This window comes from Rhipicephalus microplus, chromosome X, assembly GCF_043290135.1.
Source record: "Rhipicephalus microplus isolate Deutch F79 chromosome X, USDA_Rmic, whole genome shotgun sequence".
Lineage (NCBI taxonomy): Eukaryota > Metazoa > Arthropoda > Arachnida > Ixodida > Ixodidae > Rhipicephalus > Rhipicephalus microplus.
Window position 1 is genome coordinate 318,760,908 of NC_134710.1, and position 14,517 is coordinate 318,775,424.

The window sequence follows — 14,517 nt, forward strand, 5'->3', positions numbered from 1 at the left end:
CCGCAGCTTGCGAGCTTCATCCCATTCGTTCATGTTTGCAACTCGATCGAAGTGGTCAAGCCAGTCATCAACATCTTCATAAATGTCTCCATGAAGTGAGCGTGGTGTTTGCGGCACATGAAAAACATGCAGGAGAAAAGAATAGGCGTCGTGGGTTTGACTCGCCTGGTTGGTAGTCGAAGTTGCCATATCATCTTGAGAGAGAGGACCATATTCGGGATGTAGTCCTCGCAGGCGGCGACTGCTTCTTGCCGTGGGAGCTGTAGCTGTCTCCAAGTAGCTCGGTGTGTCGGCTGAAAATCTGCAGCTGAGGCGCATTTACCCAGTGCGAGAGGTACTGGGATCGATACCCAGCACTTCCACCAGTGCCACGAATGAAATTACAGACAGCAACGAATCGACGTCTTGCTCGCCCCAGACCGGGAAGCAAAGCCCTCTTTTTTCTTCACTTCCAAGCGATTCCACCTACAGTTGATGGCTCATACCCATTACCTGTGACAATATGTTCCTAATCATGTCACGTGAATCACCGTTCTGGCGTTCCGAAGACCACCAAAAAAACGAGAAACGACAAAAGAGAATAACACTCTCAGTTGTTTATCATCAGAAACTGTTTTAGGGTTCTTATATAGACAATGCATGTAAACACGGACACAATAGAGCAGTCAAGACACTGCAAACCACGCTTTGAAAAACCATAAACCTACAGAAAAAAAAAAGGCAAAGTGATGTATTTTATGCCCGTAATGCTCGCTCTACTTCACATACGATAAACGGCGGCGCGCCACCATTATTGGGCGGCGGTGTGGTCTCTCCCGGAACTTCGGCGGCGGTGCAAACGGCGTGAGAAAAAAAATGGGCGGCAGCACGGTGGCACACAGCTCTACTTCATAATAATACAGAGGAAGAATAAAATTTTGGCCTTGAATTGCGCTTACATTTGTGCAAGAAATTTTGAAATTGTTATTGCATAGACTTTCGTTGATATGGAGTTTGCTGTAACATGATCTTATTGTATTTGACTGTAATGCTTGTGTTTTGAAATTGGAATTATTGGAAATATTACATTAGGGCAAGAAAGCTCTCTCTGATTGTTATATCAGCTTATGTAATTACAACATTTGGTTGACACATCAGGTAGTCTGTCCTGAACATAGCAAAGAGGGCTGTCATAGACAACTTCCTTTGAACAATAGAAGAATATTAATGGTGCTCATTGTTGCATGCACTCTTTTTCCCTGCTAGCTGGGCATGTCATGCCACATTGCATATTACTTGTGCAATGGGTGCACCCATGTTCTCTGTTCGAAAATTCCCCCAGAATATACATTAAAAATTCACAATACTATGCCATGCTCTTGATTTTTGAGATGTTGAACAGTGTTATCTTTGGTGTTTTATAAAAAATTCAATGCTTTTTTTGTTTCTCCAAAGCACTGAACTTGATAGTCGAAAGTTCTAGAACTAAAAAAATTGTGTGAGAAGATAGTACTTCCAAGAGGGTGCACTCAGGAAAAAAAAAAAAAAGCACAGAGGTGCACTTCGCGGGGCTAGCACAGCATGTTCGTGAAAGTCAAATGAGTCATTTCTGCAGTACGTGACAGAGATGCAGAGTGATTGTTACTTTATTTCGATTGAGATGCTCTGTGTAGAAGTGCTCAGCATGACACGAGACTAAAGTATTTTGATTAGAGCACTTAAAGCCAGCAGTGGATGGATCTATCTTTTATGAAGCAGAACCACCTACCTTTCTGCTATCTTAGAATGATGTGCTAACATCTGCATTGAAGTGGAAGATAAAAAGCAGCTCTTTTTTGTTTTCTTTTGTTGGCTTCTCCCTGTACTTGCTTACTGAAGTTCAGTAATTACCATAGGCAAGTCATGCCCAAAAGAATAAAAAATAATGCATGTTGTGGCTCTTCCTGCGGCCATTACACGAGCATGTCTGGTAGTCATTGTGTGGTCCAGGAAGGCACTGATGAGGGCATTTGATTGAGCTATATAAATAAGTTTTAAGTTTGTCACATGTATGGCTGCTTTGCTTTCCACAACTTGTGCTTGATAATAGCACATTCATCTGTTAATTATCTTATTTGCATAACATATTCTTTGGCAGGTCAGTACCATAACTATCAGGCTACTGCTCTACAACAGCTGACATCTCCAGCTCACCCAAGGTAAGGATAACTTTTGTTGTTAAAAAGGCTCTGAAACACTTCAAGTAACCATAAAATGGATTCACTACAAGAACTTATTGTCTCACGAATTCCACAAAAATTTTAATAACCCATCCAGTACGAGCGCAGCTACGAAGATTTGTCACACACTGCAAACGTATTCTCTCTTTTCTCGTCTCGACGAAAGCGCTGGAAGCTAAGCAGGGAGGGAGGGGAGAGGCAAACGAAAAATGTCACGCGCACCTCGTGACCTTGAGCACTTTTATCTTTTTTGAATACGTGGCTTTTTCAGTGCGATTGTGCACGCACGCGTAGACAAGTGACGACTTCTTGCAGTGATCCCTGTAACGACCGAGCGCGCCATGTTCAAATCAGCCAATTGCTGATAGATGGCCTTCTATGAGTAATTTGAGCATCTTCAGTCATTTTTCGAGAGAAGAGAAAGCAATTCTTAGCTGACTTCGATAATTTATTGTGAATGTCAGGCCGCTTGCTGCGCAATAATATTTAGCTTGCATGTTCTCGGGAGCCCCTACTACCGAATGGCAGTGTTTTATGACCATGGTCAAAAAGTGTTGGAGGGCCCCTTAAAGGTAAGGAATAATCAATCCATGCCAGCAGTAACTGGAATGCTTTTTCATATTATCTCCGGAATAGGAAATTTGACTAATACTAGATGCAGAGTGTGGTTTTGGCTTGTACTTGTTTGAAACAAAATTAAAAAAAAAAATACCTTGAGCTCTATTGATAACATACCCTCCTATACAGTTGAACTCTTTTATGAGAGACATCGCACTCTGGAGCAATTCTTGCCTTTGTATGAGGTGTCTCTTACAAGCAGGAAACCACAATTGCACTTTTTTATAAACCTCTATTTCTGCATACGCTCACAAGTATCTCTTATACCAGGCTGTCGCTTAAATCAGTGGCTATTATTAAGGGAGCAGGGTAGAGCAAAATTAAAAAAAAAAGTTTTTTTCCTCACTTTCGAAAGGGATCTCTTTGTGCATATATTCCACATTTGTGCTGTTATTAGAGTATTTTTTTGTGGCTGAAAACCAGTTTTTCTGAAGGCAAGTAAAGTAGGCTCAGTAAATGGAAATTCTTAAAACGCAGATATGGAACAAAATCATTTTACAAGATTGGTTTTGGGCTTGTATCCTGCACCCTTCATATCTCAGTAAATTTGAACTCCTGCTGAACCGAACATAAATCCTGGTTCCTTCAGGTTTTTAAGGGGGGACGCGGCCTTTGAAAACCGAAAAATCGCGAAAAAGTCGATTTTTGGCAAACCACATATTCGGGCAGTATGTGTCATAAACTACCTTTTCTTTAAATATCAATGTCTAATTCGTCGCGAAACCATTTGAAATAAAGTTTAGAACATGCCGCGGCGGCCCTCGAGCGGCGCGCGAGCGCTCAAGATACCCCAACTTGGCGTGATTGCAGTTTCTCGACCGCTCGACGGAGCGCCGCCATTTTGGTGTTGTTTTGTTTGTGAATACTTGCTCTTTCTTTCCCCCCAACCTGCGTCGCCGGCGGCAGCGCAGGAGAGGAGCAAGCCGCTCATGATTGGAGGGCTCGCGAGAGCTTTCAAGTTTCCCGCGGCTGAGGCGCGCAGCTGGGATTGGGTGAAGCGCGCGCTCCCCAAGGACGTGGGGGAGCTCGCGACTGCCATTGGCTGCTGCGCGCGATGACGTAGCACTCTTGCGCATAATGCGGCCGATGCGGCCGCTCGTCTGCTGCTCCTCCGTCTGGCGTCCTTGTGTTCCGCTCGCTTCCGTGTATCGTTGCAGCCATTCGCATACTCTCCACGTTTCAACTGTCTTCGAAACGATTTTCAACCGTCTATACGAGACCGTTGTTGTGTTCGCTCACGATGCGCCCAACGAAAAAGAAGACGCTACAATCATTCGGTGCAAGGAAGCGAGCTATGAAGCTTGTCCGGGCGGCGAGGCTCTCCGCTCGCACGTGCGCCGACGGTGATCGCGGCGACGGTACCTGTGGGGCAGCTTCTGCTTCATCTACGCAAGAGAGTGGTCGCATCGACGCGCCTAGCAACGGGACTCCTGCTTCGCCGGTGCAAGAATTTGTCGTTACAAGTGTGCCTGGTGTCTCGTGCTCATCGACAGTGGCTTCCGCATCTTCTCTTTCATCGGCCTCGAGTGCGATCGCGTCGTCAACTGTGCATTTGCGAATAAGTTTCCTGACGTGCGAGGAGAAAGAGGCGGCGGATCAACAACGTGCTGCTGTGCAAAGAGAACTTGGCGCTATGCCAGCGACGGAGCGGAAATTTCAGGCAATGGAGCGCGATCATGAAGCTGCCACCGCTACAAGTGAAGGCGAAAAATTTTTCCTTGTGCAAATGGATGCCCTAGACGACCTGCTATCTCGCACCCCGTGCCACTGGTGCACCGCGATTGGGATGAAGGTACGAGGAGGCACCCAACTTGGACTTGCTGCAAAGCTTGAGCTAGTATGCTTGCATTGTGGAGTAGTTTCAAGCTCATGGAGTTCATCTCGTCAGGATGACACAAAGGCCTATGATGTGAATGTAAGAGCCATTATGGCAACAAAACAAATAGGCAAGGGACAAACAGCTCTCAACGACTTTTGGGCAGCGATGAACGTGTCCCATCGTGGCCTCCATCACAAGACCTTTCAGAAGCACCTCAAGAAATTCAGGGAACCGCAGACACAATGCATAGAAAATTTCTATGCAGAATCTGCTTCTGCTGTAAAAGCCACTTACAAAGAAATGGATCAATATTTCACCAGGGATATAACAGTTTGTTATGATGGAACATGGCACAAGCGTGGGCACACATCCCATATTGGAGTCGGGGCAATTATCGAATACCATACGGGCCTTATCTTGGACGCCGTTGTTCTGTCTAATCAGTGCCTTGGTTGCCAAGTAGGGCCAAAGCCTGGAGACACAGACTATGCATGCTGGCTGGAGAATCGTGTGCCAGAAAAACACCGACTCTAAATCGGGGAGAATGGAGGTTGAGGCAGCTATCATCCTCTTTTCACGCTCACTGTCGAAGCACAACCTCCGTTACACAACGCTCGTGTCTGATGGAGATAGTGCCACCTTCTCTGCCCTTGTACAAGAAAATGTTTATGGACTGGTCCCCATTTCAAAAGAGGAATGTCTGAACCACGTTCAGAAGAGGATGGAGACTGCACTTCGCAACCTTGTGCAGAAAAATGACAAGGCTTTGGGAGGGAAGGGCAGGCTGACAAAGGCCCTCATCGACAAGTTGACAGATTATTATGGCTGGGCCCTACGGAACAATTCCGATGATGTGGCTGCAATGCGGCGGGCAGTGATGGCATCGTACCACCATGTGACGTCGACGGATGAAGAGCCGCACCACGACTTGTGCCCAGAGGGTGCAGACTCCTGGTGTCGTCACAATGCCAGCAAGATTACCGGTGTTCCACCTCCGAAGCATTCGTACAAGCTGCCACGCTATGTTGCAGATGCACTTCTACCCATTTATGAGAGGCTCTCACAGGCTTCTCTTCTGCAACGCTGCCTGGGAGCAAAGACGCAGAATGCATCAGAGTCCTTTCACTCTGTGCTGTGGTCCCTCATGCCCAAAGAGCAGCATGCGTCACTGATTGCTGTGGAGACAGCACTGCACGATGCAGTGCTAAGATACAATGCTGGCTGCTACAGGGCCACCCAAGAGCTAGCTTCATCAGTGGGGCTAACACCTGGCCACCTGGCCATTCAACGGGCAGCCGAGAAAGATTCTCTGCGCTTGAAAAAGGCTAAGAAGCGATCCCTAGAGAAGATGGAAAGGCGGCAAAGAAAGAGAGTGCCAAAGGACACCTCCAGTTACGCTGCAGGTTTATTTTAGAACTGCCTATGTGCTCAAAACTTTCAAACGTCGTTTTCTCAAAATGACTTTTTTGGCTAGTGAGGCTGCTTATTCCAGCCATATCTCTGGAACCACTCATTGGATTTCCATAAGTCTTTTTTTATTATGTACATGAATAAATTTCTGAGGGGGTGACAAGCCCATTTTTTCAATATATTGTGTGTGTTATTTATTATATTTAATCAAAATTTGATTGATAATATCCTAATCACGAACACAAAGTTTGATGGTCTGCTAAAACTTTTCAGCAAGGAAATTCAAAAAAAGGGCTCTGTTACCCCTTGGAGTATCAATCTGGGAATCATCATAGTTAATTTCATAGTTCCAGCACCTTTTGAAAGTTTTCCAGGCCTGGAATAAGAGAACCATGTGCACTACCCTGATATTCTGCTGTAACTTGAAAACCAGTGAATATAAGTTGATGAAATTTTGTAGTTCTTCTAATGCTTTTGCTATAAGTCTATCCTGAAAATTTCATTAAGATATCTCAATAAACAAAAAAGTTGGTATCCGATGGTAGCCTCCCCCCTTAATGAGAGGCAATCCCCTCGTATGCACTCGTGGGTACGGTTCATTTTTCTAATTAACATACACACTTCATGTACGAAAGCCAAAATGCCTGTCTGGAGTCAGCGGGGTATAGGAAATTGTCGGGTAACTTCTAAGGCAGTCAGAAAATGCTGTGCGCCTTTATATTCGCACTTGGTCTTCAGAGCGCATTTGTTCAAACACACTCAGCTCTTGGCCTTATTACACCTTGTGTTTGTTGTGCTTGTTGAGAAGTTGAGTGAGGTGATGAGACTAAAGAAGGTAGTCAGCAACTTTAAATTTTGCGGCAACCGATAGGGTACTCTTGTAAGTTGGAATGAGTGTTGGTGATGTACTGAGGCCCTGAACACAGAACTAGCAAGCTTTTTATCGTTGAACCTCTCAGCCTTTTCAGCGTTCTTCGAAGCGAATCACGTGCAGGGTGACCATGGGTATGCTCCAGTAGACATGGATATTACTTGTGATGCAGTTAAACCGAATAGTGCATGCAAACTGCTTGGTGCAAGTGTTGAGCTAATGGGAATTGTTGCGCAGAGTCTTTGTTGTCTTGGTTTACGTTCAGAGTCTCCAAGTTTATGAGATTGGATGTTGTTCGTTCATTTAATGTGGGCAGCGTCGCACGAGCCAGAATGCTAAAATGGTTAGGATTCAAGCTTGGTCAAACTGCAGTCAATTTGCTGGAAAAAGTTGACCACAGTCAACTACATTGCAGACAGAGCTACATTGCAGACATTGCAGACAAATACATTGCAGACAGAGCTGCACGACAGCTCACAAAAGAAGTAAGGCAAGCAATACGAGAGGCTCTAAAGTGAATATTGACTTTGGCAATGATTACTAAGCTTGTAGCTATTAAATAAAATAGTTTAAAGGTGTTTGTGACTAAGTATGTTTACTTTCCAGCTGTTTTTAACTTAAACCTAATTATTTCAAAGTGATGCTTTTTATTACTTGAGTGCCATTTTTACAACAAGAAAATAATGAAACTACTAAAGCAGAACTGAAATTATGCTCTTTATGTTATTTGTGTTACAAATTTTCATAGATATTTGAAATTTAGGTCCTAGTGGTAAAAAATTCACGAAATTCTAATATTAGTCAGATTTAAAATAAGTCTGCTTCAGTTATAAAAGGAAAAAGTTTAGAATAAAGTGATGTATGGGTTATGTGAATGTTCATTTTAGTCACTTAGAAAACGGTATTTCAAAATGGCAAAAAGTGCATGGGACATACAGTCAAATCTCGTTATAGTGAACCTTAGATTAAAGACTTTTTCAGGATAATGACTTTTTGGAAAATCACTCTCCAAATGTCCATTGCTTTAATGTAAAAATATTTCACTGCTATGAATTCCAGAATACTGATTGGTTTAGAATAACTTATCGAATTCTATGCCCCCTATATCTCCACAACACTTCAAAATAACGAATAGAGATTTTAAAAAGTTATTCACGGCTGGGGAAATAACGCTCAGCTCCGTACCTGCCTGTTCACCATCATCATCACCAGAACGCTGGCGTATCTTTGATCTCTCCCCCCCCCCCCCCCCCCATCAAATTTGGGAGAGCCCTATTGCCATCATCATCGCTTGGTACTTGTTTTTCACGTCAGGCTTTGCCCCGTTGTCTTTGTTTTCTTTGTTTTCGTCGGAGAGCTTTGCCTGTGTGTTGCCCCGCCACGGTGGTCTAGTGGCTAAGGTACTCGGCTGCTGACCTGCAGGTCGCGGGATCGAATCCAGGCTGTGGCGGCTGCATTTTTGTTGGAGGCAGAAATGTTGTAGGCCCGTGTGCTCAGATTTGGGTGCACGTTAAAGAACCCTAGGTGGTCGAAATTTCCGGAGTCCTTCACGGCGTCTCTCATAATCATATAGTGGTTTTGGGACGTTAAACCCCACAAATCAATCAATCAATTGCCTGTGTGTTTGTTACAAGGCTGTTTTCTAGCCTTTTGGTTGGTGGTTGAACCACTATAGGTGTTCTGTGGTTGAATGTTCAAGATGAGCTCCTGAAGCAGCACGAAAGAAACCCTATGACAGTGAAAAATGCGACGTTAGTGACCTGTGGGATGCATTCGCCCGTGATTACCCATGCATGCTTCACTAACACTCGAACATTGCGAACCATGTGACGACGAAGCGTGCACGTAAGCTTAGTTGACGACCGATTATCCGTACCATTTGTAGTATTAAGGCAAAGGCCACGAGCAATGACGACATTGAAACAGCGTGCGTGAACCAACGTGAAGAATCGATATTTAACGCCGATGCTTCACAGTGTGTAAGAAGGATGCACAGGATAGATAGCGCTATTCCTCAAATTATTGTGCACTGGTTTCGTAATATTTCGTTTTTTTTTTGTGCTTATTAGAGCATACTGCGATTGCTAATGTACCATATTTACTCGTGTAACGAATCCACTTGCATAATGAAGCCACCCCCCACCTTGGTCCTTGAAGAAAGAAAAAAAAGTTTTTTTAGTGTATCTGTTCAGTTTATTTTGTTGTGCTACCCAGTGCCGTTGATGATCCAAACAACATTAAATTAAGCCATTATATCACCAAATAACGACGTAATAAAAGTCGAAGCATAATTTTACTACCACGCTAAACAGTTGCGAGTTGCGCGAACGCGGATGACGTCAATCAGAATTTAAAAGTCGCGCCTTTTACGGCAGAGCGCTATCTGTTGAATGCAGGAAAAACCGTCTTGCTTACAGCGCCCGACAAGCAAAGCGGTCTGAGAACAAAGCAAAAAACTAATGCATGGCCTCTGAAAAACTAACGCATGGCCTCGAATGACGGCTTAGTGCGAAGTCCTTTGCGCTTTTGAATTTAAATGCAAGTAGCCTAGTTAATAAAATTGCAAACTTTAACTGGCTCATTGAGTGTCATCGTCCATCAGCTATCTGTGTGACCAAGACTTGGTTAAATGAATCTATCCTTGATCATGAATTCTTGCCTCCTGGTTACATGGTTCTAAGAAAAGATAGGCCTTCTGGCCGTGGTGATGGAGTGGCACTTTTTATTAAAAGTGGTATTGAATTTTCTTCACTGCCAGAACTCCCAAATACTGAATCTATATGGTGCAAACTAATGCTTGATGGTCTCGCTATTATTGTTGGTGCTCTCTATCGTCCTCCTAACTCTGCCTCAGACGTTTTTTCGACTGTCAGTGACTATATTATGGGACAAAGGCTGGACTGTTCTAAACTCGTATTGACCGGTGACTTTAATGCCCCCTCTATAGATTGGAATTTGTTAACATCAACTGGTCGTGACAGAATAATTTGTGATTCTTTAATTAATCTGTCACTAGCTTTCGATCTATCGCAGCTGGTTGATCAGGCAACACGCGAGGATTCTATACTAGATCTTGTTTTTGCCAACCATGAGTTGGTTACGAATGGATATTGCAGGGTTGTCGATGGAATTTCCGACCATAAGGCCGTTATTGTTGATTTAAATGTTGCTTGTAAGCCAGTACAACCAACGTTTAAGACTGTGCTGAATTTTGAATGCGCAGAGGACACTTCTATTTTCGCTAAACTTGCAACATGCTTTGACGATTTCTTATCGAGTAGTGACCACTGCAGTATTGATACATTGACTAACCAATTTTACAGTATAATTAATGAATGTATAGCGCAGTTTGTTCCTCACAAGAGCATAAAACGTCATGCCAAACACCCTTGGTATACCAGGTCAATTATACAGCTTAAACGTCGTATTAAGCGACTGCGAAAGCGACGGAGGGCTCACAGTAATGACGGGGAGTCCCAAATTAACTTGCTTAAATCTGAACTAAAAGCTAAAATGAGTGATGCCAGAAAGTTTTACTTTAATACCACGTTAAGCTCTTTTATGAAAAATAATCCCATTAATTTTTGGAAAACTATCAATCCTACCACGGCCTGTCCGTCAACCTTCATGATAGATGATGTGTCCTGCTCTGATTCATCCAAAATTTCTGAAGCCTTTAATAAGTATTTCCAAACTGTATTTGGAGAGGACAATGGAACGACCCCTGACATTCGTAGCAGCCAGGAAATAGATTCGTTTCCAGCAATTGAAATTAGCTACACTGGCGTTCTTAACCTTCTGTTGAATATCGACACTACTAAAGGTGCTGGGCCAGATGGCATACCAAACATGTTTTTGAAGCGTTACGCAGAATGGAATGCTCGTTATTTATCAATAATTTTTGTTAAATCATTAGAAATAGGTATTGTGCCGACCGTTTGGAAAATCGCCATTGTAATTCCTGTGTTTAAATCGGGTAATAAGCAACTAATTTCTAACTACAGGCCTATTCATTAACGTGTACCTGTTGCAAGCTTTTAGAGCACATAATTCATAAACATGTACTTCAGCACCTCACTAATAACAACTTATTGTCCCGTAATCAGCATGGTTTCCGCTCTGGTTTTTCTATAACTACACAGCTCATTGAATTCACTCACGACATCGCTTCGGCTCTTAATACTCGAGGACAGGTTGACGCCATATTCATAGATTATAGCAAAGCATTTGATGTAGTATGTCACAAAAAACTTCTTACTAGACTCAGAAGTATTATTAACGATGACAAAATAATAGGCTGGATAGCTGATTGGCTACGTTTGAGGTCACAATTTGTTACGTTTGAGCATGCGCAGTCATCGTCGTGTGCAGTCACTTCCGGGGTTCCACAGGGCTCGGTGCTTGGGCACCTATTGTTCATTATTTATATTAATGATGTCACACAGGTCATTAAAGACACACCAGTGAAGCTGCGATTGTACGCTGACGACTGCGCTTTATATACTAGCATAAATAATGCTCATGACCAAGATGTTCTGAACAAAGTATTTTCGTCCTTTTGTGGTTGGCAAATGAACATTAATTACCAAAAAACTGTTCAAATGACATTTACTAATAAAAAACAGCCGCTAAGGTTTAGTTATAGTTACAATGGGCTCTACCTAAACTCTGTTAATACATTCAAATATCTTGGTGTTACCTACACTCAAAACCTAAAGTGACACCATCACATTGAAACAATTTGCGCTAGAGCACTTCGAAAACTAAGATACATAAAACGAACACTCAAGCACTCTACCAAGGACTGCAAATTAACGGCGTATAAATCGCTCGTCCGACCATTGCTAGAGTACGCCTCAGCGGTATGGTCACCCTATACTGCACTTGACATAAATATGCTCGAGGGCATACAGAAACAAGCAATACGATTTATATTTGGCCGGTATGACCGCAATTTTTCTCCCTCATCTCACGCATGCTCATTGTCGTTAGAACCCCTTGCTTTCCGACGCACACTTGACCCCGATCTCACCCACTCAACATTGTTCCCTTCCAGCCATTTGTAAATTGCTTTAAGCATTCCTTTTTTCCAGCCGTTGTTGAGATTTGGAACAACCTAGATGGTTCCCTACGCGAAAAACCAATTGAACTGTTTTTGAAAGAACTGCCTAACCATATTTCGTAATATGTTTTAAATGCTTTGTATGTTTCTTTGGTATTGCTTAATGTATGTTCGTTCCTTTTTCTAATGTACCCACTCCTGCTATGTCTCATGTATCGAGACAGCAGTATCTGTAAATAAATAAATAAAATGGTGAGCGCGTGGCGTAGAAACTTGCCATGCGCCCTCCATCTCGGGGGCCATGTAAAGTGCCCACTACCCCAACGGCGTATTGCCCGCAACGTTTGTGCGTCGCCGTCTAGTGCTGTGTTTTTGTTGTCGGGGCTATTGTAGTGAACTTTAATTGAGGACACCTGCTGCGCTGGGTGAATTTGGATGGTACGCTAGCTACACGCCTGGTTTTAAACTTGAAGTTGGTTGAGCATGTGCTGGAGCATGGGGACCGAGCGGCTGGCGGACACTTCGGCGTTGGTGTGTGTGCGTTCGTTATGGAAGTAAACAAGAGTTTTGGGTTACAAAAAAATTCGTCGCGCATTTTGTGGGCCAGAACAAAAAAAACCATCATGCTAAATTTTCCCTGTTATAACTGCCGTGACTTTTTTCTCCCGCGTAATGAACCCTCCCCCCAAATTGGCATCAACTTTTCTGAAAAAAAAAAAAAAAAAAGGTGGGTTCATTACACGAGTAAATACGGTATACGCAGCACAGGTAGGTGACTCGTGTGCTGCATTTATGATTTTTGCACAAATTTTAGTACATTTACCACCACGACTTTTCGAAATAATGAATGATTTTCAGCGGTCCCTTGAGATTAGTTGTATCGAGATTTCTCAGTTAAGGCTTACCCGGTGCCAATAATGGGACGTATAAGAAGAGAACTATTTTTTGTTATTAATAAAGTACAATTCCACAATCCCGAAAACGCCATTCTTACTGCGAGACGGCACTTGGTAAGTGAGCAAATGTGCAAAAAGAAAATGCAGGTGTAGATAGACGCCATCTTGTTAACTGTGGGTGCCATAGACTTCACACTTTAATGCCCAAATTATGAAACAGCTGAATAAAATAAATGATATTTCCATTTTCCAGTTTTAAATTGCAAAGTTTAAGTGATTCTGTAGGTAAATTGTACCAAATGCAACTTGAATACTTACTTTTATGTGCGGTGTGAATTGAATTCTCTGTAGAAGCGAGGACCTTGCAAGAAAAACTTACTTCGAAACTCTGTAATATTCTATGTTCCACCTCTGGGGTGTGTACACACGAAATAAACAAAATTATTGAAGATAGAACTTACGTTGCCCAGGCCAAAAAGAATGAGGTGAGAACTGTTGCGCGTGCTTTACGCTGTCTGCCATCAGCTACAAAAAAAAAAAAAAAAAATTGGTTCCAGCATAAAATACTTTAGACGAGACAGGGCTAGATTTTTCAAGCTGAAAGCTACGTTCCCCATGAGTACTTTGCAGCCGTCATTAAAGGAGGTACGCATTTCGCGACTTGCTTGCTCCAAAATTTTCGGTATGTTGCGAATTCGCTACTCTCAGCAGTAAATGGTTAACATACAAAATTTAAGAAAATTTTTATTGAGCCAATGTCATGAAAATAAAAAAAAAATGCACTTTGAAATCGGTGATATCATTTGCAGAGGTTTCAGCACGAAAGTTGAAAGTGAAACATCAACCTTAATTTACTCCTGTAAAATGAATATTAAGATAGTGAGGCAGTTTCTCAATCTTAACCGAGTCATTGTTTTTAGTGTCCCTTTACGGAGTCCATCTCTAATGCCAAAAATTTCACATTTATTAAGTCACACTGATCAGCACACAACTTATCAAGTTGCCTGCTGACGCATTCACATTAAACAGGAAGGCCACTGCATTTGTATGCGGCAAAGTAGCGTCTCAACGGTTGTCTGTCCGCTTGCACATACTGCATCGTTGGCGGCAAGAATACTGAAGCAATTATTTGGCCAAAATTGGTGCTATGAATTGTTATTGTCCTGTCACTATATTAGCAGAGACATTTCTGTGTTATATGCATAATAAGATTACTCAAATTAACAGGATTCTAGATTAAATTGACAATTCACTCATTCCAGATTGTTTTTTACAGAGCTTTAGAGGATAGTGTTTAGAGGATAGCAGCTCGGGCAAATGATTTTGAATAAAAGAAGTGCTTTAAATTATCTGTACTCTATGCTTTGTAAATTATGTTAGCCAACGAGAATTTGTACAGATTGAGCCAAATGTAACTTTATGAATGCTGAATACAGTTTGCAAAATTTATGGGAATCGCGTACCCTCCCCTTGGGCGACTCGTTCTCCAGCTAGAGCGAGTGTTGGCCCCATTCGGCTCAAGTCTCGCGAGCATGGCCACTGTGCCTTCACTGCCAGCCCTTTTTGTCTAATGCAAGTCATGCGTTGGTCTTGCCTGCACGGAGGGACGTCTCTTAACTTTCTCGAACAAAGCTTTGCCCTAG

General features: G+C 42.8%; 1 protein-coding gene across 2 annotated transcripts in view; it reads left to right on the plus strand.

The window, feature by feature from the left end:
• Positions 1–14,517, plus strand: part of drosha (ribonuclease 3 drosha) — a 277,020-nt gene that overhangs the window by 32,287 nt on the left and 230,216 nt on the right. For both annotated transcript variants that reach the window (XM_037413695.2, XM_075879566.1), the window contains exon 4: positions 2,117–2,177. In XM_037413695.2, the coding sequence (XP_037269592.2) occupies positions 2,117–2,177 (61 nt within the window). The remainder of the gene's footprint in view (positions 1–2,116; positions 2,178–14,517) is intronic.